Source organism: Tachyglossus aculeatus, chromosome 11 (assembly GCF_015852505.1).
Source record: "Tachyglossus aculeatus isolate mTacAcu1 chromosome 11, mTacAcu1.pri, whole genome shotgun sequence".
Taxonomy (NCBI): Eukaryota; Metazoa; Chordata; class Mammalia; order Monotremata; family Tachyglossidae; genus Tachyglossus; species Tachyglossus aculeatus.
Window position 1 is genome coordinate 53,734,537 of NC_052076.1, and position 27,127 is coordinate 53,761,663.

Consider the following 27,127-nt stretch of genomic DNA (forward strand, 5'->3'; position numbering starts at 1 on the left):
GCGCAGTTATTATTTACAAGGGCTTTACAAAGTGACTATTCTCTTTTGCAAATCTAGAACTGAACACTGGGATAGATACGAGATAATCAGGTTGGATACAGTCCCGGTCCCACATGGGGCTCACAGTGTAAGTGGGAGGGAGAATAGGTATTAAATTCCCATTTTACAAATGAGGAAACTGAGGCACAAAGAAATGATGTGACTTGCCCAGAGTCATGCAGCTGGCAATTGGTGATCCCTTTTGAGAAAGTCGGCTGAACTGTCACGCTACCCAGAGAGAGCAGCCTCCCAGAGGCTGCACTGGCTCAGGTGGACTGGCATTTTCACCATTCCTCTGCCAGACCCTTGCTGTGTGACTCTGGAAAATCATTGCCCCTCTCTGAACTTCTAGCTCCTGACAGTTGGGTGGAATAAAACCTGTCCCTCCTTCCTTCAGGGGATGAAGCCTGATTTTGTGTGCGCTGCCCAGCTGCCCTCCTACTGGCTGTTTGCTTTCCACGTACGGGAACAAAACCAGCAGGTGCTTAAAGTATCAGTGGCACTACATATTCCACGAACTCTATAATGTTATTTGTTGAGCTCTTACCATGTGCAGAACCCTGTACTAAACACTTGGGAGAGTACCATACAACAGAGTTGGTAGATTAATTTGTTCATTCATTCAATCAATCAATCAATCGTATTTATTGAGCGCTTACTGTGTGCAGAGCACTGTACTAAGCGCTTGGGAAGTACAAGTTGGCAACACATAGAGACAGTCCCTACCCAACAGTGGGCTCACAGTCTAAAAGGGGGAGACAGAGAACAAAACCAAACATACTAATAAAATAAATAGAATAGATATGTACGGGTAAAATAAATAAATAAATAAATAGAGTAATAAATATGTACAAACATATATACAGTATATATGTGACTTGCCCAAAGTCACACGGCTGACGATTGGTGGACCTGGGATTTGAACCCATGACCTCTGACTCCAAAGCCCGGGCTCTTTCCACTGAGCCACGCTGCTTCTCGTAGAAACAAGTTAATCGGGTTGGACATAGTCCCTGTCCCACATGGGGCTCACAGTCTTAATCCCCATTTCAATTCAATTGTACTTATTGAGCGCTTACTGTGTGCAGAGCACCGAACCAAGCGTTTGGGAGAGTACAATAAAACAATATAACAGACACATCCCCTGCCCACATGCGATCTCTGCCCACATGGAAGCTTTGAATCTTCAGAGGAAGCTAAATAATAATAATAACAGTATTTGTAAAGTGCTTACTATGTGCCAGGCGCTGTACTAAGTGCTGGGTGGATACAAGCAAAATGGGTTGGACACAATCCCTGTCCAACGTGGGGCTCTCAGTCTCAATCCTCATTTTACAGATGAGGCAAATGAGGCACAGAGAAGTAAAGTGACTTGCCCAAGGTCACATAGCAGACAGGTAGTGGAGCTGGGATTACAGTCTAAAGTCTAGAGTCCGTAAAACCAATTACTTTCCCCAGATTCCTGGACCTGAGGTGTTTAGGACAGATCCGGTTTCTGCCTCTGTGTGTTAGGTCGATGGGTTCTAAATAAGAAAATAATAATAATAATGGCATTTGTTAAGCACTTACTATGTGCAAAGCACTGTTCTAAGCTCTGGGGAGGGGATACAAGGTGATCAGGTTGTCCCACGTGGGGCTTACAGTCGTCATCCCCATTTTACAGATGAGGTAACTGAGGCTCCGAGAAGTTAAGTGACTTACCCAAGGTCACACAGCAGACATGTGGCGGAGCCGGGACTCGAACCCATGACCTCTGACTCCAAAGCCCGTGCTCTTTCCACTGAGCCACGCTCTTCTGCGGGGTTGAGGCTTGCCTTGCTATATGGTGGGGCTCCTTTGCGTGTTTGGGTGGATTGATGATGATAATAATCGTAATTGTGGAATGTGTTAAGCACTTATGTGCCGGGCACTAAGTGCTACTCCCACTGAGAGCTCACCTCTTCCAGGAGGCCTTCCCAGACTGAGCCCCCTCTTTCCTCTCCCCCTCCCCATCCCGGCCCTACCTCCTTCCCCTCCCCACAGCACCTGTATATATGTTTGCACAGATTTACTACTCTATTTATTTTACTTGTACATATTTACTATTCTATTTCTTTTGTTAACGATGTGCATCTAGCTTTCCTTCTATTTATTCTGATGACGTGACACCTGTCCATATGTTTTGTTCTGTTGTCGGTCTCCCCCTTCTAGACTGTTAGCCCGTTGTTGGGTTGGGACCGTCTCTATATGTCGCCAACTTGTCCTTCCCAAGCGCTTAGTACAGTGCTCTGCACACAGTAAGCGCCCAATAAATACGATTGAATGAATGACTGCACCCAGGTTCTTCCATTGGTTCTGGCAGGAGTCGCCATCATGCTTTTGGAATACTTCTAGGGGAAGAATAGACAGGTTTTCCGGTTCTGGCTCAGAGGGATGAAGTCAAAGTCAGTTTAAATCAATCAGTCGTATTTATTGAGCGCTTACTGTGTGCAGAGCACTGTACTAAGCGCTTGGGAAGTACAAGTTGGCAACATATAGAGACAGTCCCTACCCAACGGTGGGCTCACAGTCTAAAAGACTGCGAGCATTCCGGGGGCCAGTGCAGAGTAAAATCATCATCATCAATCGTATTTATTGAGTGCTTACTGTGTGCAGAGCACTGGACTAAGCGCTTGGGAAGTACAAATTGGCAGCACATGGAGACAGTCCCTACCCAACAGTGGGCTCACAGTCTAAAAGGGGGAGACTGATGATCCTAGAGTGGTTTGGACAGGGCTGGGCTGGAGAGATTAAATCCATCAGGTCCGACCTCCCCAAAGTCTCTTCCCCCCTTTCTCCAACCCCCCGACTCTCAACACTCTCTGCTACTCTCCCATCCTTCCCAGCGGTATCCTCAGAGGAACTCTCCTCCCTCCTCTCAAGTGCTACTCCGGCCACCTGTGCTTCTGACCCCATTCCCTCTCATCTTATGAAATCTCTCGCTCCATCCCTTCTCCCCTCCTTAACTTCCATCTTCAACCGCTCACTCTCCACTGGTTCCTTCCCCTCTGCCTTCAAACATGCCCATGTCTCTCCCATCCTAAAAAAACCCTCTCTTGACCCCACCTCACCTTCTAGTTATCGTCCCATATCCCTCCTACCATTCCTTTCCAAACTCCTTGAACGAGTTGTCTACACGCGCTGCCTAGAATTCCTCAACAACAACTCTCTCCTCGACCCCCTCCAGTCTGGCTTCCGTCCCCTTCATTCCACGGAAACTGCGCTCTCAAAGGTCACCAATGACCTCCTGCTTGCCAAATCCAACGGCTCATACTCTGTCCTAATCCTCCTCGACCTCTCAGCTGCCTTTGACACTGTGGACCACCCCCTTCTCCTCCACACGTTATCTGACCTTGGCTTCACAGACTCCGTCCTCTCCTGGTTCTCCTCTTATCTCTCCGGTCGTTCTTTCTCAGTCTCTTTTGCAGGCTCCTCCTCCCCCTCCCATCCTCTTACGGTGGGGGTTCCCCAAGGTTCAGTACTTGGTCCCCTTCTGTTCTCAATATACACTCACTCCCTTGGTGACCTCATTCGCTCCCACGGCTTCAACTATCATCTCTACGCTGATGACACCCAGATCTACATCTCTGCCCCCGCTCTCTCCCCCTCCCTCCAGGCTCGCATCTCCTCCTGCCTTCAGGACATCTCCATCTGGATGTCCGCCCGCCACCTAAAGCTCAACATGTCGAAGACTGAGCTCCTTGTCTTCCCTCCCAAACCTTGTCCTCTCCCTGACTTTCCCATCTCTGTTGACGGCACTACCATCCTTCCCGTCTCACAAGCCCGCAACCTTGGTGTCATCCTCGACTCTGCTCTCTCATTCACCCCTCACATCCAAGCCGTCACCAAAACCTGCCGGTCTCAGCTCCGCAACATTGCCAAGATCCGCCCTTTCCTCTCCATCCAAACTGCTACCCTGCTCATTCAAGCTCTCATCCTATCCCGTCTGGACTACTGCACTAGCCTTCTCTCTGATCTCCCATCCTCGTGTCTCTCTACACTTCAATCCATACTTCATGCTGCTGCCCGGATTATCTTTGTCCAGAAACGCTCTGGACATATTACTCCCCTCCTCAAAAACCTCCAATGGCTACCGATCAATCTGCGCATCAGGCAGAAACTCCTCACCCTGGGCTTCAAGGCTCTCCATCACCTCGCCCCCTCCTACCTCACCTCCCTTCTCTCCTTCTACTGCCCAGCCCGCACCCTCCGCTCCTCCACCGCTAATCTCCTCACTGTACCTCGCTCTCGCCTGTCCCGCCATCGACCCCTGGCCCACGTCATCCCCCGGGCCTGGAATGCCCTCCCTCTGCCCATCCGCCAAGCCAGCTCTCTTCCTCCCTTCAAGGCCCTGCTGAGAGCTCACCTCCTCCAGGAGGCCTTCCCAGACTGAGCCCCTTCTTTCCTCTCCCCCTCGTCCCCCTCTCCATCCCCCCGTCTTACCTCCTTCCCTTCCCCACAGCACCTGTATATATGTATATATGGTTGTACATATTTATTACTCTATTTATTTATTTATTTATTTATTTATTTTACTTGTACATTTCTATCCTACTTATTTTATTTTGTTGGTATGTTTGGTTCTGTTCTCTGTCTCCCCCTTTTAGACTGTGAGCCCACTGTTGGGTAGGGACTGTCTCTATGTGATGCCAATTTGTACTTCCCAAGCGCTTAGTACAGTGCTCTGCACATAGTAAGCGCTCAATAAATACGATTGATTGATTGATTGATTGAGAGAGCGAGCCCTCCCACCCATTCTGATGTCTGTCCCCGGGGGCACTGCCCAGGGTGGGGGGCCTGCGGTCCGATGGTGCCGTTTCTCCCTTGGCAGGACTGGAGTGACAAACTAGCCCACCTGGCCCAGGAGTGGGCTGCCAGCTGTGAGCCCGAGGCCCCAGCCCCAGCCCCGCGCCAGGCCCTGCAGCTCGGCTGGAACGTGCAGCTCCTGCCCGCGGGCGCTGCCTCCTTCTCCGACGTGGTGATGCTGTGGTTCGGAGAGGGGCGGCACTACAGCCACTCCACGGCCCAGTGTGCCAACAATGCCACTTGCAGCCACTACACCCAGGTCAGTGCCGGCGCCCGGGGATGGACACTTTTAGACTGTGAGCCCACTGTTGGGTAGGGACTGTCTCGATATGTTGCCAACTTGGACTTCCCAAGCGCTTGGTACAGTGCTCTGCACATAGTAAGCGCTCAATAAATACGATTGATTGATTGATTGACTTGGCCGGAGAGGCCCTGACGGGAGGCCCGGAGCCTACCGGGAGCGGGAAGCCAGAAACCTACCTTGGGAGGTCTGCCTTCTTGGAAATTAGGGGGAACTGACTTTCCCAGTAACTGGCTCACCGTACCTCATTCTCGCCTGTCCCGCCATCGACCCCCGGCCCACGTCATCCCCCGGGCCCGGAATGCCCTCCCTCTGCCCCTCCGCCAAGCTAGCTCTCTTCCTCCCTTCAAGGCCCTGCTGAGAGCTCACCTCCTCCAGGAGGCCTTCCCAGACTGAGCCCCTTCCTTTCTCTCCCCCTCGTCCTCCTCTCCATCCCCCCCATCTTACCTCCTTCCCTTCCCCACAGCACCTGTATATATGTATATATGTTGGTACATATTTATTACTCTATTTATTTATTTTACTTGTACATATCTATTCTATTTATTTTATTTTGTTAGTATGTTTGATTTTGTTCTCTGTCTCCCCCTTTTAGACTGTGAGTCCACTGTTGGGTAGGGACTGTCTCTATATGTTGCCAAGTTGTACTTCCCAAGCGCTTAGTCCAGTGCTCTGCACACAGTAAGCGCTCAATAAATACGATTGATGATGATGATGATGGCTTGGCCTTCCCTTCCTCCTCCTTCCATTTCCTCAAGCCTTGCAGCTCCGACATGGCCCCTGTCCATTCCTTTGTTCTTTTATCCAGTCTCCTTTCTCACTCCTTCCACCCTTCCTGGTTTAACATTATTATTACGCTCTTATTTCTCAGGCTTTATTTCTCATTCGTTCATTCAACCGTATTTATTGAGCGCTTACTGTGTGCAGAGCACTGTACTAAGCGCTTGGGAAGTACAGGTTGGCAATACATAGAGACGGTCTCTACCCAACAGTGGGCTCACAGTCTATAAGGGGGAGACAGGGAACAAAACAAAACATATTAACAAAATAAAATAGACTAAATATGTACAAATAAAATAGAGTAATAAATCCGTACAAACATATATACATATATACAGGTGCTGTGGGGAGGGGAAGGAGGTAAGGCGAGGGGGAGGGGGAGGAGGGCGAGAGGGCGATCTGTACACAATAATAATAATAATAATAATAATAATAGTGAGAGGGCGATCTGTACACAATAATAATAATAACAATTGTGGTATTTAAGTATTTACTATGTTCTAAGTGCTGGGGTAGATACAAGTTTATCAGGTTGGACAAAGTCCCTTTCTCATGTGGGGCTCACAGCCTATGTGGGATGGCGAACAGGTAAAATCTACATTTTACAGATGAGTCTGAGATACAGAGAATAATAATAATAATAAAAATGGCATTGTTAAGCACTTACTATGTGCAAAGCACTGTTCTAAGCACTGGGGAAGATACAAGGTGATCAGGTTGTCCCACGTGGGGTTCACAGTCTTAATCCCCATTTTACAGTTGAGGGAACAGAGGCACAGAGAAGTGAAGTGACTTGCCTAAAGTCACACAGCTGACAAGCAGTGGAGCCGGGATTAGAATCCATGACCTCTGACACCCAAGTCCGTGCTCTTTCCACTGAGCCACGCTGAAGTCAAGTGATTTGCAAAAGATCATACAGCAACAATGAAGGCATTAAACAAGTATACAATAATCAGCAATTACTGAAGTTAAAATCTCCTGGTTTCAGGACGAATACTCGGAGGTCTCCCTTTCTGGGCAGAGGCCAATATATTAATGAATAACTCGGTCCCAAAGATCTTTATCTCACCAATGAGGAATCCCCCTAACTGTCGAGATGAAAATCGACTTCACCGGTCTTTCGTCTCCCACGTTTGGGCTTCTCCGCAAGACTAGCATCCATGTTAGCATCCGTGAGTGGTAGTTATCATTCTCCCATCCCAAATCTTGGATATTGGGCAGCAGAGGATGTGTTTACTGTATGCTATGCTTGCAGATGGAGGCAATTTATAAGGTTTGAGAATATCGTTATGTTTACCTTGTATCTACCCCAGGGCTTAGAACAGTGCTTGGCACATAGTAAGCGCTTAACAAATACCGTCATTACTATTATCATTATTATTATTATTATTTATTCTCCCTGTTTGTTCTGCAAAGGAAACAGCATTGCCAATAGGTTCCACTGTTTTCTGCAGTTAATCAAACAGCAGAAGGCTGGGACCGTTGGCCAGAATTTGTCAGTCTGCTGTTATCTCCGCTCTGCCCCAATGTAGCCTAGAGCAACTATTTTCCCATCCTCCCCGGGCTCCTTTGTATAATGTGGTTTTAATCTGTGGCGTGATCATTGTCACCGAGGATGGAGTCGGGACCCTTATTCGTGCCCCTGGGGTGGGTGCCAAGAGCTGGGGTAGAACAGGCAGCCTGGGCCCCGGGAACATCCGCGTCTTCTTTCCAAATCCCCTCACCTTGAAATTCCAAGGAGAGGGGCTTTTTTCCCTTCCGCCTAGGGCTGGCCCTGCTTCACCAGCTCCTCTGCATCCTTGTGCCAGAGGGCAGGGCCTTGAGAGGGCGGAGGGTGGTCCTGGGGCAGCATCTCTAAGGGCATGCCAGGTGGGCAGTGACCTTGGGGCCTGGCACCCCTCTTTCTACTATAGCTGGTGTGGGCCACCTCGAGCCAGCTGGGTTGCGGGCATCACACGTGCGCCGAGGAATCCGGGGAGATGGACCTGTTTGTCTGCGCCTATTTCCCTGGGTGAGGTCCCCCCCGCCGGTGGGGTCCCCAGCTCCTAGACCCAATGTCCATTTTGCCGAGAGCTTGGCCATCTCTGTATTGGGAAGAAGTGGAGAGCGAGTGGGTTTTGGAGGCCGTCGTAGCCCCCAATCTTCCCCCACTGCTTGGGGAGACCAGTTCAGCTGCTCCCCAGCTTCCCGGAAACTACAGACCCCGATCCCAGCAGCCCTGAGATTCAGTGGCCCTGGTCAGTTTCCTAAGCCTGATGATGGCCCTAAGTGGGTGGTGGGGTGAGGGGGTGAAGGGGTGAGAAAGGGTGCCTTCATTTCCTGGGTCTGTACCCCGCCTATCTGAGAGATTGGGCTGAGAAACCGAGGCTTCTCCCCAGAGGTGGCTGCAAGGGTGTCTGGGAAGCAGGGAGGAGGAGGTTTTCCCTGAACCACCATGGGGATCGGGGGAACTCGGCATGGAACCTGGAAGGGAGGGATAGCTTATTGGGGCTGGGGAGAGCATCCCTAAAGGATGTAGCTGGGAGATCCCAGTGGTCATTGTGCGAAGCGGAAGGGAGGAAGGGAGGAGGAAGAGGGAAAGGCCCCCTGAGGCTTTGGTTTGCCTCCCCAGAGGTAACTGGAAGATGAACGGGAATACCATTGTCCCCTACAAGAAAGGGGCCGGGTGCTCTCTCTGCACCGCGGGGGTCTCCGGCTGCTTCAAGTCGTGGGATCATGGCGGTGGGCTCTGTGGTGAGTGCGTCCTCGCTGTTTCGGCCTCCTCCGGGATCACCGATGTGGGAGGTGGGTGGAGGGGCCGCAGGCAAAACACCTGCCGGGTTGGGGTCGCGCCCACCCGGGTCTCCTGCTCCCCTTGGCCCCCTCTTATCCAGAGGTGCCCAGGAACCCCTGCCGCGTGAGCTGCCGGAATGGTGGACACCTCAACGTGACCACCTGTCACTGTGCCTGCCCTCCAGGCTACACTGGCAGGTACTGCCAAGGTGAGGAGTGGGTGTGGTGGGTGGGTAGCTAGATGTGGGGCCCCGCCTAGGATATCCGTGCTCCATCTGGGTGGCATGGGAGCCATATTTCCAAGTGCCTTCGGGTCGGGCAGCCCACACGAGTGAACTACACCTGTGTGGCTGTGATGCGGACAAGAAGCTAGATGTAGGGCACCATTTAGGACATCCGTGGTCCATCTAGGTGGCATGGGAGCCATATTCCAAGTGCCTTCGGGTCGGGCAGCCCACATGAATGAACTACACCCGTGTGGCTGTGAGGTGGACAAGGCATGTGCTCTCAGTGGGGACGGGGATGTTCGTGTGTGGGCAGGTGATAATAATAATAATAATGGCATTTATTAAGCGCTTACTATGTGCAAAGCACTGTTCTAAGCACTGGGGAGGTTACAAGTTGACCAGGTTGTCCCACGGGGGGCTCACGGTCTTAATCCCCATTTTCCAGATGAGGGAACTGAGGCCTAGAGAAGTGAAGTGACTTGCCCAAAGTCACACAGCTGACAATTGGCGGAGCCGGGATTTGAACCCATGACCCCTGACTCCAAAGCCCGGGCTCTTTCCACTGAGCCACGCTGCTCCTCTGACCCAGGCCTAGGCATGCGTTGGCGAATTCAAGAGGGGCAGGGTGGGTGGTGCCAGTGGCCAGAGGCAGCAAGGAAGAGGCTGATGGTCTGGGGGGGGCGTGGATGGGGATGTTGCAGTGCGGTGCAGCGTGCGGTGCCTATACGGGAGCTTCCGGGAGGAGGAATGCTCCTGCCTCTGCGACGTTGGCTACGGTGGAGCCGAGTGCGCAAGTGAGTCCCACTGGAGCCACCTCCCTCCCCTGCCCCACTGAGCCTCTCCCAGAGCTCTGGCCACAAGAAGGGGCTGACCCTGGGCTGGGAAGGGAGGGGAATGACATTCCCAGGGCACTGGCTGCCTTGTGGGCTGAGACAGAGCGAGTCCTGGACCCTGCCCTCTCTCAGCCAGCCGCTCTGCGGTGCTAATCCTGTCTACATGTTTTGTTTTGTTGTCCGTCTCCCCCTTCTAGACTGTGAGCCCATTGTTGGGTAGGGACCATCCCTATATGCTGCCAATTTGTACTTCCCAAGTGCTTAGTACAGTGCTCCGCACACAGCGCTCAATAAATACGATTGAATGAATGACTGAATGAACCGTCTGCTCCTTTGCCTTCCAGCCAGGGTGCCATTTCCCTTTCACGCCTGCGACCTGCAGATAGACGGGGACTGTTTCATGGTCTCCTCTGAAGCGGACACTTACTACGGAGCCAAGAGTAAATGCCAGGTGAAGGGCCCGGGCCAGCTGACCTCCAAGGGGGACTTCTGAGGGAGAGCGGGGCTGGCCCTCGGGGTAGCTCTCTCAGCTCGGAAGAACAGGATGGCGCGTGTCCGTCGGTCAAATCCCTGGGAGAGGATGGTGGGTCATGTGGGATGGGTGCGGTGGGGGTGTGTGGAGGCACACGCATCTGGGATTCCCAAAGCTATAAGTTAATTCCTGAGTTGCAGTTGCTGTGGAACCGAGGCAGGGGACTGACCCACCCCCTCTGGGTCCCTGAACAGAGTGGGGTGTGACGGGGTAACAGACTGGGAGGGAGAGGGAGCCAACACCTCTTCCCGTGAAGGAGAGAGCAAGGGATTTTAGGGTCGCTATTTGTGTGGCAGATCGTGTCTGGTGCCCGCCCTGAGTGGGAGGGGGCGGAAGGGAAGGGCTTCCTGTCCCTGGAGTCTAGGTCAAAACAGGCCCTAGTGCTGAGCTCAAATGGGACATCACAACCAGGGACAGCTTTTTGGGTGTCCTAAGCAGCTGGGTCTTTGGGCCCTTCATTGGTCTTTCCAGTCACCGCACGATCCTAGGTGAACTTCACAGCCAAGGGTGTCTTCTCAATACAAAGGACAACTCTCTGTAGTGTCGGGCTCCTAGTTCTGCCCCAGGCTGTCTTGGCTTTGATTTTCCAGGGTTCCTTCCGAGGTCTCTCCCTGGTCTTCCCAGGGAGATATTTCTCCTTTTGAGAGCTTGAAGCCTTCGAGATGGATTAGGCCAATCTGACCAGCTCTGGCCGGGGCCCGGGGGTGGGGGGATCGTGGAAGATGAGGGGACAGAGCGGGTCAGAGTCTGACAACGGGCTGAGAGCTGGCCCTGGCATGGCCGGGCCCCTCGGTTCCAGGGGAAGGGAGCTGTGCTAGCTCAGATCAGGAATCAGAAAGTGCAGGACATCCTCGCCTTCTACCTGGGCCGCCTGGAAACCACGAACGAGGTGACGGACACCGACTTTGAGACCAGGAACTTCTGGATCGGTGAGGCGCACTTCCCCAATCCCGCGGGGGGCCAGGAAGAGGCAGGAGCGGGGCAGGGTCGGGGGGTTGAGGGATTGGGAGAAGATTGGGCTGTGGTAGCCAAGAAGAGCCTCTGACAGGCCAAGATTTTAGGAGATTGCCTGGTGGTGCAACTAATGATCTCCAAGAGGGATGGGGCCATGAGGTTCTGGAGCCGGTGGGAACCAGGGAAGGCTCGGAGACCAGGAGAGCCGATGAGAAGGTCCCCAGGTGGGGTGGACAAGCTCCACGACCGCACAGTGGAAGATGGGGTGAGGAGGAGGGGGGAGGATTGGGAACTGGCGGGGAGAGAAGGAGCCAGAGAACCACCAGTGCTCCTTTGGCTGGCTCAGGCCTCACCTACAAGACCTCCAAGGATTCGTTTCGCTGGGACACCGGAGAGCCGTTCGCCTTTACCAGCTTTGCGTTTGGGCAGCCGGACAACCAGGGGTGAGTGACTGGGGAGGGAAAGTGGGGGTCCCTCCTGCTGCTGCCGGGGACCAGGGGGTGGTCCTGCCCTTTAATTTGGTTGGGGGAATCTCCTCTGAGCCCATCCTGAGCAAAGGCTTGGGCTGCTGGGACCCGGGTCCCCCAGAGGATCCCGGGAGTGAAATCCCAAAGCTGACTTTTCCCACTACAACTTCCAGGGGGGCCTCCCTGCCTTGCCCTCCTGGTCCAGCCCGATAGGCCAGTCCCAGTCACCCCTGGATAGCCTGGGTGACCAGTGGGAGGGTTTGGTGGTGATGATGGAAGGGGGGTGAAACCTCCATGCCCACCCCCTCCAGGATCTAGAGTCGCTCATCTAGGGCAGGATCCTGTGCTGGGTCGATGTTGGCAGCCCCTAATCCCAGATCCCCAGGCTCCCAGATCCCGAGGCACTGAACAGTGTGTTCCTTGGCCTTTGAGCCCTCAGTTTCTCTCCTAGCCTCCTCTCCCTCCCTACCCCCCACCCCCAGGTGCAAGATTGTACTGAGTTGCAAAATTCCCAATCTCACCTCTCCCTTCCTGCTCCTGCCACATGGACCGGCAACCCCATTTAAAGCCCCCGATGTCTCCCCCGAGCCCAGCCCCAGTCACCAGGTAGGAGCCGGGTCCCCAATCTCTCTACCCGGGGCTGCAGGTTTGGGAACTGCGTGGAACTGCAGGCATCGGCCGCCTTCAACTGGAACGACCAACGCTGCAAAACCCGCAACCGCTACATCTGCCAGTTTGGTGAGCCGCCCCCTATGCTCCTCTCCCACCCTTCCCCCCAGCTTCCAGAGCCTGCCCCTCTTCACATCAAGGCCGGGCCCACCCAAGGCCAAGTAGTCCCGCCGGATGGGAAAGAAGAGCCGACAGGTGGCCCCCGGCTCCCCCTGAGCCCGGCCACTCAGCCTGGGATTCCCACTTGGCCACGGGTCCTCCAGTCAAACTGCATCGCTGCGGGATGTTCAGCCAATCCCAGTGGCTTTCCCAGGACTGGTGGCCCAGACTCAGACTGCCTCTTCCCAGTGTTCCCAGTGGTTCCCCCGTCTCAAGTCAGGAATGACTTCTTCAGTGATCCACTCCTCCATGTTTTCCCTTACTGGACCTCTCAGGGAACTCTCCCTTCCCTCCCCGATCCTTGCCCCTTCACTGAGCCCACCCTAGCAGCCCACGGACAGCAGGGGAACGGGGGGATCAGGGAGTGGGGTGGTGGGGACAGGGGCCTGGCCAACGGAGATCCTCGGCCGTGGGATCTTTTGCAGCTGAAGAGCATATTTCCCGGTGGGACCCAGAGCCCTGAGAGAGCCCAGCGCCATCCAAGCATCCCCCAACATTTCCTTCGGTTCCCAGCCCTCAGCCAAGCCATTCCAGAAGGCACAGGAAGAGGGGCCACCGACATTCTTGGGAGAGGAAGCTGCTTCCCTCTAGGACCTGCTGTGTTCTCCTGGCTGGCCCAGATTCCCATCCCCGTGGCCAAGGGTTGGGTCCAGGGAGAGGGTGAAGCCCCCAGGAGATCTGTTGGACCCCCGACCAAGAAAGGGATGAGAGAGGGACCCCAGGAGAGTGGGCTAAGGGGATAGAGCTCCTTTGGACTATTTGCACTGATTTTTTTTTAAATGGTATTTGTTAAGCACTCACTATGTGCCAGCCACTGTATTAAGCACTGTGATAGATACAAAATAATCGGATTGGCCACGTCCCACATGGGGTTCACAGTCTTAATCCCCACTTTACAGATGAGGTAACCGAGGCACAGAGAAGTGGAGTGACTTGCCCAAGATCATAAAGTAGACAATTGGCTGGGCCAGGATTAGAACCCAGGTCCTCTGACTCCGAGGCGTGTGCTCTTTCCACTAGACCACACTGCTACTCTAGTGATTGCCAAGAACGCCAGGCAGAGAGCATTTGGGGATGGATCTTTCCCTCAGTGCTCTTTGCTGCCCATTCCCATTGTCCCCTCAGCTCGGGGCAGGAAGGAGGACTGGCCTCCTTGTCAATTTATAACCAGCAAGGCTCTCCCTGGCCAAGGACAGGGATGGTCACTGGGCCTAACTGGGGACCAGAGCACAGTCAGTTCCCCTAGAATGTGTTCTGGCAAGACCCCGCTTAGAGGAAAATGCAGGTTTAGAGTGCGCCCCTTGACCAAGGTGTGCGTCCAACACTCGCATCGTGTTCTACCCAGACAGACGTCCCCTAATTGCCCCTGGCACTCAGTCCAAAACCCTGGAAGAAGTTCCTGGCTTCAAGGCAGAGGGAGGGCCCAGACGCTTCTGCTTCTGCGGGGGGCTGCTTCTGCAAGTGAGTCTGGAGCCACCTCTGAGCAGCGAGCCTGACTAGCATAGCACTGAGCCACTAACATAACAGAGCAGAGAACGCAGGACCTGGAGGATGTGCCCTGTAGAGAATTAAACTCTTTTATGTCTGAATCTGGGGTGACCCTGCCTCCTCTTCTCCCGGTTCCTCTGCCTTGGGTCTGGCTATCCAAATTATTCAGAGTAAACAGACTTCTCCTCCGGCGTCCTTTAGCTCCCTCAGCCTTTTACAGCTCCATGGATTCCTCTCTCCCTTCCTGCACAGATCTCTTGAGGGGTTTGAGATCGCAAGGCGGAGAGCAGAGGAAGAAAGGCCAGAATGGAGGGAGATTGCAGGGGTGTACTCTCTCCCTCCTGCCAGCCCCGGGCCAGGACAGCTCCCCCAGACTGCTGGCAGACATTTCACTAGGGTGAGCGGATGCCACCGAGCCAGGACATACAGTATCCAGTTCTGGAGGTCGCCTAAGGACAATGACAGGTCCCAGCCATTGTTCTGTTAATGTTAGAAGGCCCCAGAGACGCTCTCTGAGCACCGCAGTGCACCCCTTTTTGTCAGGGGAAAGGAGGAAGCTAGAGGATGAAGAGGAAGTTATCCTTGCCTTGATCTTAGGGAAACAGTCTCCCACCTCGCATGGAAGAGCGATCCAGGTGAGCATCTCCTGTCCCCGCTTCACACCCCCAGATCACCTGCAGAAAGGGCCCTCGCCTCCCCCACTCCATGCTTACAGTCTCGTGGTTGTCTGCGTGAGCTCCGCACCAAAGTCTCCTGCCCTTCTCTTTGCCTTAAACCCAAAGCCACCGAGGTTGATGGCAGTGCCCAGCGTGAGTTACAGAGTCCAAGCACCAGAAGGAAAGGAGCACCCCAAATCTCCCAACCAGGTGGCCAGCCATCTCTCCCAGCCCCTAGAGACCTCTGTCGAGGGTCTCACAGCCCTTACGAGTGGGGCAGGGAAAACAAAATGGTCCGGGCTGTAATCCCAGTTGAGATTATCGGCACACTTATTTCAGTCCATCAATCAATCATATTTTTTGAGTGCTTACTGTGTGCAGAGAGCATTGTACTAACTGCTTGGGAGAGTACAGAATTTGCCAATTCTGTTATATTGAACTCTCCCAAGTGAGGGGGGAAAGTAAGTGCTCAATAAATAGTAAGTAGTAAATAATAGTAAATAGTAGGTAAGTAGTGATAATAGTTAATAGTAAGTAGTAAATAGTAAGTGCTCAATAAATACCATTGATGATGACGATGATGATAATGAGTTGGTCAGTCAGGTAGTCATATTTATTGAGTGCTTACTGTGTGCAGAGCCCTGTAGCTAGCTCTTGGAAGAGAACAATATAACAATATAACAGACATATTACCTGCCCACAACGAGTTTACAGTCTAGAGTTGGCAAACATGTTCCCTGCCCACAAGGAGTCTAGAGGGGCAGACAGATATTAAAATAAGATACAGATATGTACATAAGTGCTGTGAGGCTGATGGTGGGTTGAATAAAAGTGCTTAAAATATAGAGATTTAAGTGCATAAGAGATGCAGAAGGGAGAGGGAGTAGGGGAAATGAGGGCTTAATTGGGGAAACCCTCTTGGAGGAGATGTGATTTTAATAAGGCTTTGAAGGTGGAGAGAATGACAGTCTGTTGGATACGAAGGCCAGAGGGAAGATGTGGATGAGGGGTCAGCAGTGAGACAGACAAGATTGAAGTACAGTGTAGATTGGTATTAGAGGACTGAAGTGAGCGTGCTGGCTTCTAGTAGGAAATCAGAAAGGTGAGATAGAAGGGGATGCGGTGATTGAGTTCTTTAAATAGTAAGGCTTTGATACGGAGGTGGAGGGGTAACTACTGAGGAATGGGGAGGCATGGGCTGAAATGTTTTTTGAAAAATGATCTGGGCAGCAGAGTGAAATATGGGCTAGAGTGAGGAGAGACAGGAGGCAGGAAGGTCAGCGAGGAGGCTGGATAGGATGAGTGCTTGGATTAGCATAGTAGCAGTTTGGATGAAGAGGGAAGGGAAGACTTTAGCAATATTGTGAAGGTAGATCTGACAGGATTTGGTGATGTATTGAATCTGTGGGTTGAATGAGAGAGATGAGTCCAGTCCAGGGTTATGGGCTGGCGAGGCAGGGAGGATGGTGATGGGAAAAATCAGGAGGAGGACAAGATTTGGACGGGAAGATGAGGAATTCTGTTTTGGATGTTAAACGATTTCACACTAAATAGCCTCAAGGCCTGAAACTGTGGGATTCCCAGAGGGCAGGGCCAGGGAGGATCTGCCCAGCCAAGCACCCGGGAGCCTCAGTAAACATGCAGTAATCTGGCCAAGCCCCCATTTCCCTAGGAAGGGGGTACCTCTCATTTCCCAAACTCTTTGGCTCACGTGAACTCATCTTCACCAGATGGAAGTGGAGCGGGGAAATGCTGGCACTCAGGATTGGGAGGGTGTTGAGGGAGTTGGGGTTGGGCCAGATCTGGCCTCTAGCTCACCACCATCATGGGGAAACAGGAGGAAGCAGAACCTGAGGATTTTCCAGCTACAGGGGCTCCTCCACTCCAGCCCCTGTACCCTGTCTCTCCCCTCCCCAAAGCCTGGATGACCTCTCACTCCACTTTCCCTGCACCGGGCCACTTCCTCATCAATATCCCAGCCTGCTCAATCAATCAATCAATCAAGGGTATTTATTCAGTGCTTACTGTGGGACGAACACTCTCCTAAGCGCTCAGTTCAGCGATCCTGATCCTGCCGGAGGAGATGAGAGTCTTGGGTGCTGCTCCTAACCTGAAGCCTGGGTCGTCTGTCCTGAGGTTATCCGTCCTGGGGTCGGCAGGAAGCAGGTAATAACTAACCATGCTTGGGGGCTTTGGGAATGCCAGCTGCTGTGGGACTGAGGAAATTTGCCGGTTCAGTGGCTGGGCCCAGGGGAGAATGACCATGGCTCCTTTCACCTCCTCGGTTTGGGGGTGAAGGAGCATCTCACCGCCAGTCCCCTCCTCCCAAGACTGCCACTTTGGTCCCTTAGGAGGCTTCTCCTCACCTGGGTAGGCCCCAAGGAGCGAGGCTTTGGCTACCTTACCATATTCCCCCCACCTAAGGCCTAAAATTGCAAATCCCCTGTTCACCAAGTAGCCAGTGACTACTGCGTATTTTGGTGTGGCTACTAGATTATGCAATTCATTCTACCTTGTGCTGGACTCTGGGCATTCAGAGACTGTTGCAGTGACATTTCCTAGTTCTAGAGAGCGTTGAGCCTTCTGTAGAGAGCATCCTATTAGGATTAAGGGTCCAGGGCCCTGACTGGCCCAGGCAGCCATGGCTCTTGCTCCTTATACCTGTAGCCGGTGTCACTTTTTTTTTCAATGGTATTTGTTAAGCGCTTACTATGTGCCAGGCACCGTTCTAAGCACTGGGATAAATGCAAGTTAATCTGGTTGGACCCTGTCCATGTCCTACCTGGGACTCACCGTCTTAATCCCCATTTTACAGATGAGGTTACTGAGGCACAGAGAAGTTAAATGACTTGCCCAAGTTAAATGACAAGTGGCGGAGCCAGGAACCCAGGTTCTTCTGATGTCCAGGCCTGTACTCTACCCACTGGGCCAAGCTGCTTCTCCATCTTCTCACTTAATAATAATGATAATAATGATAGCATTTATTGAGCGCTTCCTATGTGCAAAGCACTGGTCTAAGTGCTGGGGAGGCTACAAGGTGATCCCACGGGGGGGCTCACAGTCTTAATCCCCATTTTACAGATGAGGTAACTGAGGCGCAGAGAAGTTAAGTGACTTGCCCAAAGTCATACAGCTGACAAGTGGCGGAGCCGGGATTTGAACCCATGACCTCTGACTCCAAAGCCCGGGCTCTTTCCACTGAGCCACACTTCAGTAGTCCTGGCTGGTTCTCTGGTCTGCAGGCCCTGGACGGGGGACAAGCCTGGAGTCAGGGGCAAGGTAGAGAAACGCTGGCCCCTGGAGTGACTTGTGATCAGGTGGCCACCCAAGTCTTCCCTGGGGCCGGCTTCCCCGGGACAGACCTCTCTTCTGGAGAAGTGAGCGCTTAGCCCCCCCAGATTCTCACCTCCAGCTCCCCGATACCTGTCCAAATCAATCAGAGGACGTTTGCAGTTATCACTGCATTCCCTTTTTCCTTCTATTCAGTGTTGCTGCTCCCTGTCCTTCCTTTCATTCAGCATTTTTCACGTTCAATTCAAATCTGGATGCGAAGTACTTCCCAAGGTGGTCTCTGATGAAAAGCAATGAGACCCAAATCAGGGGAAAGCCAGAAAAAAAGAGACTCCATTTTGCTCATTCTCCTTCCTCAAAGCTCCCCCGGGAAACTTAGGCACCAAGAAAGCACCAAGGAGAGATTGTCTGACTCTTCCTAACCTGTTTCTTTGAAGCTGAGTCCTGAAGGTTCGCTCCGCTCTCCCATCTAGGGCATTGGGATTGCTCCTCACCCTCTCCCCCAGGGCCTGGCTCCCCTTCTCCCCAGGCTGCTCTTCCCGGCTCCAGATCCGCTTGCTGCTGCTACTGCTGCCTTTCCCTCTAATAGGGCAACGATCTCTCCTCTGAAACCTCCATTACCTCTGCCGCCCCCTCGATAGTCCCCCCTCATTCAGGGCTTAGAAAAAGAAACTATTCCCTCTTAGGGACTGGTCAGGGAGCGAGCTGACGATTCCCTCATTCTAGCTTTTTTTTTACACGCTTTGTTCCCGTACTTGAATTCACACACTTGCTCACGCGTGCACATGCTGTCACCTAAAAGCAGGAACACAAGATGGCTGGTCATTCCCAGATCCACCGACCCCGGGGGTATGCAGGACTCACCAGTGGCTTCTCTGCCTCCGCCCCTCCAAATATTCCCAAGTCCCCGTCTCTTTTCCACCCAGAGTGTTCGATGACCGTGACTGACCATCCTCACAGCCGGGACACCACCCCTTCTTTGTTCCCTGCTCCCTTTCTGGCCTTTCCCCTTCACCCCCTTTAAACAGTGGAGGTGGCAGGGACGGCCTGCTAGGCCTGGGCATGGCATACTTTCACCCTTCGGGCCGTAGCTATGGCTCTCACCTGAGCAGCAGCAGCAGCGTTAGCATTTGGGGATGGAGGAAGGAGGCTGACAGGCGAAACCTGTTTTTGCTCACTTCATACAGACGCCATCCTCTGAAACAATAGGCTTGTGGGGGGCACTCTGGCTGTTGCCCCAAGGCCCTCCTGGCAGTCTAGGGCCTCATTTGCCCCGCCTTCAGCAAGGCTTCAAGGCACATTTCCAATATCTGTAAAAGGACAGGAGGTAAATCCTATGCCCCAAGATTATGGTGGCTCAGGAACCCTAGCTACCTTACTTCTTCTGGAAGCTCGGTGGATCAGGCGGAGGCTGTGTCCAACCTGATTATCTTGTAATAATAATAATGATGGTATTTGTTAAGGGCTTACTATGTGCAAAGCACTGTTCTAAGCGCTGGGGAGATACAAGGTGATCAGGTGGTCCCACGTGGGGTTCATCCCCATCTTACAGATGAGGGAACTGAGGCACAGAGACTTGCCCAAAGTCACACAGCTGACAGTTGGTGGAGTCGGGATTTGAACCCATGATCTCTGACTCCAAAGCCCGTGCTCTTTCCGCTGAGCCACGCTGCTTCTCTACACCTACACCAATGCTTAGTAGGCACCTAATAAATACCACAATTATTATTACTATTATTAGAGAGACCCCATCAGACTTTATTTCCAAGACTCCCAGGCAGAGGTTTTCTCCTGCATCCTTTCAAGTTCAGTGCAGCCTGTAGACCACAAACTCCTTATGGGCAGGGATCACATCAACCAATTCCTATTGTACTTTCCCTAGCGCCTAATGCAGTGCTTTGCACACAGTAAGTGCTGAATAAGCACCATGATCGATTGATTGATTGATTGATTGATGCAGTCAGTAGATTCCAGGCTATGAGATCCTTGGAGACAGTGGCTCTCACTATGGGAGGGTGTCTCTCCCCCTTGGTTCCTCACCCAAGAGTTTCTGTGAAACTCCTGGCCCGGCCCGCTGATGGACAGCTTTTGGTATCACTCAGGAGCATGACTGATGAAGATGAATGTGCAGGGTGGGACTGCCTGTTTCATACTTGCAAAGCTCCAGTAACTCTTAATTCCTTTTTCCACCTCCTCCTTTTCCATTTGCTTTCGACATCTCAGTTTAATCTGATATTTTCTTCCAGTACCTGAACACAAAAATACATCCAGACTCAGGCGCCCAGAGACATACATGTGCTCTCTCACATACAAGACTGTAAGAACGCAAAAATGTACCCCATGCCCAGAGATGCCATTCATTCATTCAGTTTAATCATTTTTACTGAGCGCTTACTGTGTGCAGAGTGCTTGGGAGAGTATGATACAACAATAAACAGAAACATTCCCTTCCCACGTTCATTCATTCATTCATTCAATCATACTTATTGAGTGCTTACTGTGTGCAGAGCACTGTACTAAGCGCTTGGGAAGTACAAGTTGGCAACATCTAGAGGCGGTCCCTACCCAACAGTGGGCTCACAGTCTAGGAGGGAGAGACAGAGAACAAAACAAAACATGTTAACAAAATAAAATAAATAGAATAGATATGTACAAGTAAAATAGAGTAATAAATACGTACAAACATATATACATATATATAGGTAACGAGCTTAGAGCATCATCATCATCATCAGTGGTATTTACTGAATGCTTACTGTGCTCAGAGCACTGTACTAAGCACTTGGGAAGTACAAGTTGGCAACATATAGAGACGGTCCCTACCCAACAGTGGGCTCACAGTCTAGGAGGGGGAGACAGAGATCAAAACAAAACATATTAACAAAATAAAATAAATAGAATAGATATGTACAAGTAAAATAAATAGACTAATAAATACGTACAAACATATATACATATATACAGGTAACGAGCTTAGAGCATCATCATCATCATCAGTGGTATTTACTGAATGCTTACTGTGTTTAGAGCACTGTACTAAGCACTTGGGAGAGCACAACAACAAACAGAAATATTCCCTGCCCACAACGAGCTTATAACATCATCATCATCAATGGTATTCATTGAGTGCTTACCATGTGCAGAGCACTGTACTAAGCACTTGGGAGAGTACAACAGAGTCAGTATACTCGTGCTCTCTAACACACAAGACTGCAGAAACACAAATGCCTTCGCAGACACACATGCCTAATAGAGAGGCTGCAGGTACGCATCAAAAGACATTCAACAGGAGATACAGTCACATGGGGATACATAGTATATCAATACAAGGTATGTTATTGTACAAGGTAAGAATTGTATCAGAAAGGCCATGAGACAGGTAATAATCATAATGATGATGGCATTTATTAAGCACTTACTATGTGCAAAGCCCTGTTCTAAGCGCTGGGGAGGTTACAAGGTGATCAGGTTGTCCCACGGGGGGCTCACGGTCTTCATCCCCATTTTACAGAGGAGGGAACTGAGGCCCAGAGAAGTGAAGTGACTTGCCTAAAGTCACACAGCTGACAGTTGGTGGAGCCGGGATCTGAACCCATGACCTCTGACTCCAAAGCCTGGGCTCTTTCCACCGAGCCACGCTGCTTCTCTACTTCATCATCAATCGTATTTACTGAGCGCTTACTGTGTGCAGAGCGCTGGACTAAGCGCTTGGGAAGTACAAATTGGCAACATACAGAGACAGTCCCTACCCACCAGTGGGCTCACAGTCTAAAAACAGTGGGCTCACAGTCTCTACTTCTCCAGGGCAACTCCTCCGGCGGGCTGGGGTCGTGGGATCTGCCTTAGTTCAATTCAATTGTATTTATTGAGCGCTTACTGTGTGCAGAGCGCTGGAGAAGTCCAAGTTGGCAACCTATAGAGACGGTTCCCACCCAACAGTGGGCTTGCAGTCTGGAAGGTTATAGAGCTACATCCTCTGGTGCAATCAGCTTTTTTGGGAATCAAGAAAGTGTCCTTTACCCACTTCTTCTCCCTGACCTGGCATCTCAAGCCGCCCAAACCCAGGCCCCAGGCCAGTTCCTTTCCCACTGAGGCCCCCATTAAGACAGGCAAAGGGGCTTTCCACTCCAAGCCAAGGAAACCTTTTCCTCCCAAAATGTTTTCTCTGAAGTAAATGGTTTTTTTTTAATGGTATTTATTAATAATAATAATGATGGCAGTTGTTACGTGCTCACTTGGTGCCAGCCACTGTACGAAGCGTTGGGGTGGAGACAAGCGAATCGGGTTGGACACAGTCCCAGGCCCGTGCTCTATCCATTAGGCCATGCCGCTAACCACGTTCCAGGCCCTCTTCTAAGCAGCGTGGCTCAGTGGAAAGAACCCGGGCTTTGGAGTCAGAGGTCATGGGTTCAAATCCCGACTCCGCCACATGTCAGCTGTGATCTTGGGCAAGTCACTTAACTTCTCTGGGCCTCAGTGACCTCATCTGTAAAATGAGGATTAAGACTGTGAGCCCCACGTGGGACAACCTGATCACCCTGTACCCTCCCCAGCGCTTAGAACAGTGCTTCGCACATAGTAAGCGCTTAACAAATGCCAATTATTATTATTATTATTATTATTATTATTATTATTAAGCCTTGGGGGTGGATACAGGATAATCAGGTGGGACACAATCCCGGTCCAAACAGAGCTAGGGAATGTGCCTGCTAATTTCTGTTGTCTCGTATTCCCTTAAGCGCTTAGTACAGGCTAGAGCACGGGCTGGGAGTCGGAAGGTCGAGGGTTCTAATGCTGGCTCTGCTGTGTGACCTTGGGCAAGTCACTTCATTTCTCTGTGCCTCAGTTACCTCATCTGTAAAATGGGGATTGAGACTGTGAACCCCAAGTGGGACAGGGACTGTATGTGACCCAATTTGCTTGTCTCCACCCCAGTGCTTAGTACAGCACCTGGCACATAGCAGTAATAATGATAATGATGGTATTTGTTCATTCATTCATTCAATTGTATTTATTGAGTGCTGTGTGCAGAGCACTGTACTAAGTGCTTGGGATGTACAAGTTGGCAATATATGGAGATGGTCCCTACCCAACAGCAGGTTCACAGTCTAGAAGATCACTCATTCAATCATATTTATTGAACACTTACTGTGTGCAGAGCACTGTACTAAGCGCTTGGGAAGTGCTTACTATGTGCCAGGCACTGCTCTAAGTGGTGGGGTAGATACAGGGGAATGAGGTTGTCCCACGTGGGGCTCACCGTCTTAATCCCCATTTTACAGATGAGGTAGCTGAGGCCCAGAGAAGTTAAGACGGTAAGCCCGTTGTGAGCGGGGATTGTCTCTCTTTATTGCTGTACCGTACTTTCCAAGTGTTTAGTACAGTGTTCTGCACACAGTAATTGCTCAATAAATACGATTAAGTGAATGAAGTGGCTTGCCCCAGGTCACAGGGCGGACAAAGGGCGGAGGCAGCATTAGAACTCCTGTCCTTTGACTCCCAAGCCCAGACTCTTGCCCCAGAGCCGCGCTGCCATCCTGTCATTGCTATTAATAACGATGGTATTTGTTAAGCGCTTACTATGTGCCAAGCACTGTTGATGATGATGGGATTTGTTAAGCCCTTACTATGTGTGAAGCACCGTTCTAAGCGCCAGCGGGGATACAAGGTGATCAGGTTGTCCCACGTGGGGCTCACAGTCTTCACCCTCATTTCACAGATGAGGGAACTGAGGCCCAGAGAAGGGAAGTGAGTGGCCTAAAGTCACACAGCAGACAAGCGGAAGAGCAGGGATTAGAACCCATGACCTCTGACTCCCAAGCAAGGGCTCTTTCCACTGAGCCCTGCTGCTTGCCTAAGCGCTGGGGGGAGATACAAGCTGATCAGGTTGTCCCACGTTGGGGCTCCCAGTCTTCATCCCCATTTGACAGATGAGGGAACTGAGGCCCAGAGGTTCTCCTTCTCCAGCCCAGCCGGCACCCTCCGCTCCTCCGCCGCTAATCTCCTCACCGGGCCTTGTTCTCGCCCGTCCCGCCGTCGACCCCCCGGCCCACGTCCTCCCCCGGGCCTGGAATGCCCTCCCTCTGCCCATCCGCCAAGCTAGCTCTCTTCCTCCCTTCAAGGCCCTACTGAGAGCTCACCTCCTCCAGGAGGCCTTCCCGGACTGAGCCCCTTCCTTCCACTCCCCCTCTCCATCCCCCCCATCTTACCTCCTTCCCTTCCCCACAGCACCTGTATATATGGATATATGTTTGTACATATTTATTACTCGATTTATTTACTTATTTTACTTGTACATATCTATCTATTCTATTTATTTTTTTTGTTAGTATGTTTGGTTTTGTTCTCTGTCTCCCCCTTTTAGACTGTGAGCCCACTGTTGAGTAGGGACCGTCTCTCTATGTTGCCAACTTGTACTTCCCAAGCGCTTAGTCCAGTGTTCTGCACACAGTAAGCGCTCAATAAATACGATTGATTGATTGAAGTGACTTGCTCAAAGTCACACAGCTGACAACAGTGCTCTGCACATCTCCTCACCGTACCTCGCTCTCGCCTGTCCCACCATCGACCCCCGGCCCACGTCATCCCCCGGGCCCGGAATGGCCTCCCTCTGCCCCTCCGCCAAGCTCGCTCTCTTCCTCCCTTCAAGGCCCTGCTGAGAGCTCACCTCCTCCAGGAGGCCTTCCCACACTCAGCCCCTTCCTTCCTCTACCCCTCGTCTCCCTCTCCATCCCTCCCATCTTACCTCCTTCCCTTCCCCACAGCACCTGTATATATGCATATATGTTTGTACATATTTATTACTCTATTGATTTATTTATTTATTTTACTTGTACATATCTATTCTATTTATTTTATTTTGTTACTATGTTTGGTTTGGTTCTCTGTCTCCCCCTTTTAGACTGTGAGCCCGCTGTTGGGTAGGGACCGTCTCTCTATGTTGCCAACTTGTACTTCCCAAGCGCTTAGTCCAGTGCTCTGCACACAGTAAGCGCTCAATAAATACGATTGATTAATTGATTGATTGATTGAAGTGACTTGCTCCAAGTCACACAGCTGACAACAGCGCTCTGCACATAGTGAGCAGACTCGGGCGCGCCGGGCTGACGGGGGCGCGCGCCGTGACCTGCAGGGGGCGCAAAGGCCCCGGGCCGCGCGCGCGTGCCCCGCTCTGACGTCACCGGCCCCAGAGCGGTCCCGCGCGCCGCGACCTGCAGGGGGCGCAAAGTCCCCGGCCGCGCGCGCGTGCCCCCGCCCTGACGTCACCGGCCCCTTAGCGGTCCCACGCGCTGCAACCTGCAGGGGGCGCAAAGTCCCCGGCCCCGCGCTGACGTCACCGGCCCCTTAGCGGTCCCGCACTTCGCGACCTGCAGGGGGCGCAAAGTCCCCGGCCGCGCGCGCGTGCCCCGCTCTGACGTCACCGGCCCCTTATTGGTCCCCCGCGCCGCCACCTGCAGGGGGCGCAAAGTCCCCGGCCCCACGCTGACGTCACTGGCCCCTTACTGGTCCCCGCGCGCCGCCATCTGCGGGGGGCGCAAAGTCCCCGGCCGCCCGCGCGTGCCCCGTTCTGACGTCACCGGCCCCTTAGCGGTCCCGCGCGCCGCGACCTTCAAGGGGCGCAAAGACCCCGGCCCCGCTCTGACGTCACCGGCCCCTTGGCGGTCCCGCGCACCGCCCCCCCATCTGACGTCACCGGCCCCTTAGAGGTCCCCCCGCCGCCACCTGCAGGGGGCGCAATGTCGCCGGCCGCGCGCCTGTGCCGCGCTCTGACGTCACCGGCCCCTTAGCGGTCCCGCGCGCCGCCACCTGCAGGGGGCGCAAAGCTCTCGGCCGCGCGCGCGCCCCCGCTCTGACGTCACCGTCCGCCGCGCGTTACCGCGCGCCGCGCCCGTCTCCGCGCCCCCTCCGCCGCCGCCTCATGTCTCCGCCCTGCCCCGCCGCCCTCCCCCGCGCCCACCGGGGAGATGGTACGTTCCAGTGGCCCGGCGCGCAGCCCCGCGGCGGGGGCTTCGGCGGGGCCGAGCCGCAGGCCGCCGGACCCCCGCGCCCGCGCCCGCGCCGCGCACGCGCACCGCCCGCCCGCCGGGGCCGCCGGACCCGCGTCTGCCGGGGCGGCGGGGGCGGGAGGCGGCCTGGGCCTCGGCCCGCGCTGGCCCCCGGGCCCCCCGCGGGCTGGCATGACTCTGTTCGGCACCGAGGAAGCCTGTCGGAGATGTAAGTGCCCGCGCCGGGCCTGGGGACCCCGAGAGGCGCCCAGTGCCGCGCCTAGCCGTGCGGGAGCCAGCCCGTGCAGCGTTGGCCCCGTCCGGGCCGCACCCCCCTCGTTCCTCCAAACCCCCGGGAGGGGGCGCGCGCGCGCGCCGGCCCGCGCCCCCCTCGTTTCTCCAGCCCCCCGGGAGGGGGCGCGCGCGCGCGCCGGGCCGGCAAAGGCGCCCCCCGCTTTCCCCGCCGGGGGGCGCTCGCGCGGGCCTTCCGCGGTGAACCGTTGGGGGGCGCGCGAGGGGCCTCCCTCTCCTTCATTCATTCATTCAGTCCTATGTACTGAGCGCTTACTGCGTGCACAGCACTGTACTGAGCGCTTGGGAAGGACAGGTTGGCAACGTATACAGACGGTCCCTACCCATCAATCAATCAATCGTATTTATTGAGCGCTTACTATGTGCAGAGCACTGGACTAAGCGCTTGGGAAGTACAAATTGGCAACATAGAGAGACAGTCCCTACCCAGCAGTGGGCTCACAGTCTAAAAGGGGGCTTCTCGCCCGGCCGCCCTCACGGTTTCCTCTCGGTGGAATCGTATTTATTGAGCGCTTACTGCGTGCACAGCACTGTACTAAGCGCTTGGGAAGGACAAGTTGGTTCCCTCACGGATTTTCCCCCCGCTTCCCCCTCCCCCCGTTCATTCAGTCGTATTTATTGAGCGCTTACTGTGTGCACAGCACTGTACTAAGCTCTCAGTGGAATCGTATTTATTGAGCGCTTACTGTGTGCAGGGCACTGTACTAAGCGCTTGGGAAGGACAAGTTGGTTCCCTCACGGATTTTTCCCCCGCTCCCCCCCCCCCCATTCATTCAATCGTATTTATTGAGCGCTTACTGTGTGCACAGCACTGTACTAAGCTCTCAGTGGAATCGTA

The 27,127-nt window shown here is 53.1% G+C and overlaps 1 protein-coding gene and 1 pseudogene across 1 annotated transcript in view; both read left to right on the forward strand.

Annotated features, from left to right (window-relative positions):
- LOC119934795 (C-type lectin domain family 18 member A-like) overlaps positions 1–13,332 on the forward strand; it is a 25,774-nt gene extending 12,442 nt beyond the window's left edge. Inside the window, exons 7-16 of the mRNA XM_038754333.1 lie at positions 4,889–5,122; positions 7,858–7,955; positions 8,556–8,677; positions 8,818–8,925; positions 9,645–9,737; positions 10,121–10,227; positions 11,108–11,237; positions 11,609–11,705; positions 12,376–12,467; positions 12,983–13,332. Coding sequence (XP_038610261.1) covers positions 4,889–5,122; positions 7,858–7,955; positions 8,556–8,677; positions 8,818–8,925; positions 9,645–9,737; positions 10,121–10,227; positions 11,108–11,237; positions 11,609–11,705; positions 12,376–12,467; positions 12,983–13,020 — 1,119 coding nt within the window. The 3' untranslated portion in view covers positions 13,021–13,332. The remainder of the gene's footprint in view (positions 1–4,888; positions 5,123–7,857; positions 7,956–8,555; positions 8,678–8,817; positions 8,926–9,644; positions 9,738–10,120; positions 10,228–11,107; positions 11,238–11,608; positions 11,706–12,375; positions 12,468–12,982) is intronic.
- A 12,578-nt stretch (positions 13,333–25,910) lies between these two features.
- LOC119934419 overlaps positions 25,911–27,127 on the forward strand; it is a 33,917-nt pseudogene continuing 32,700 nt past the window's right edge.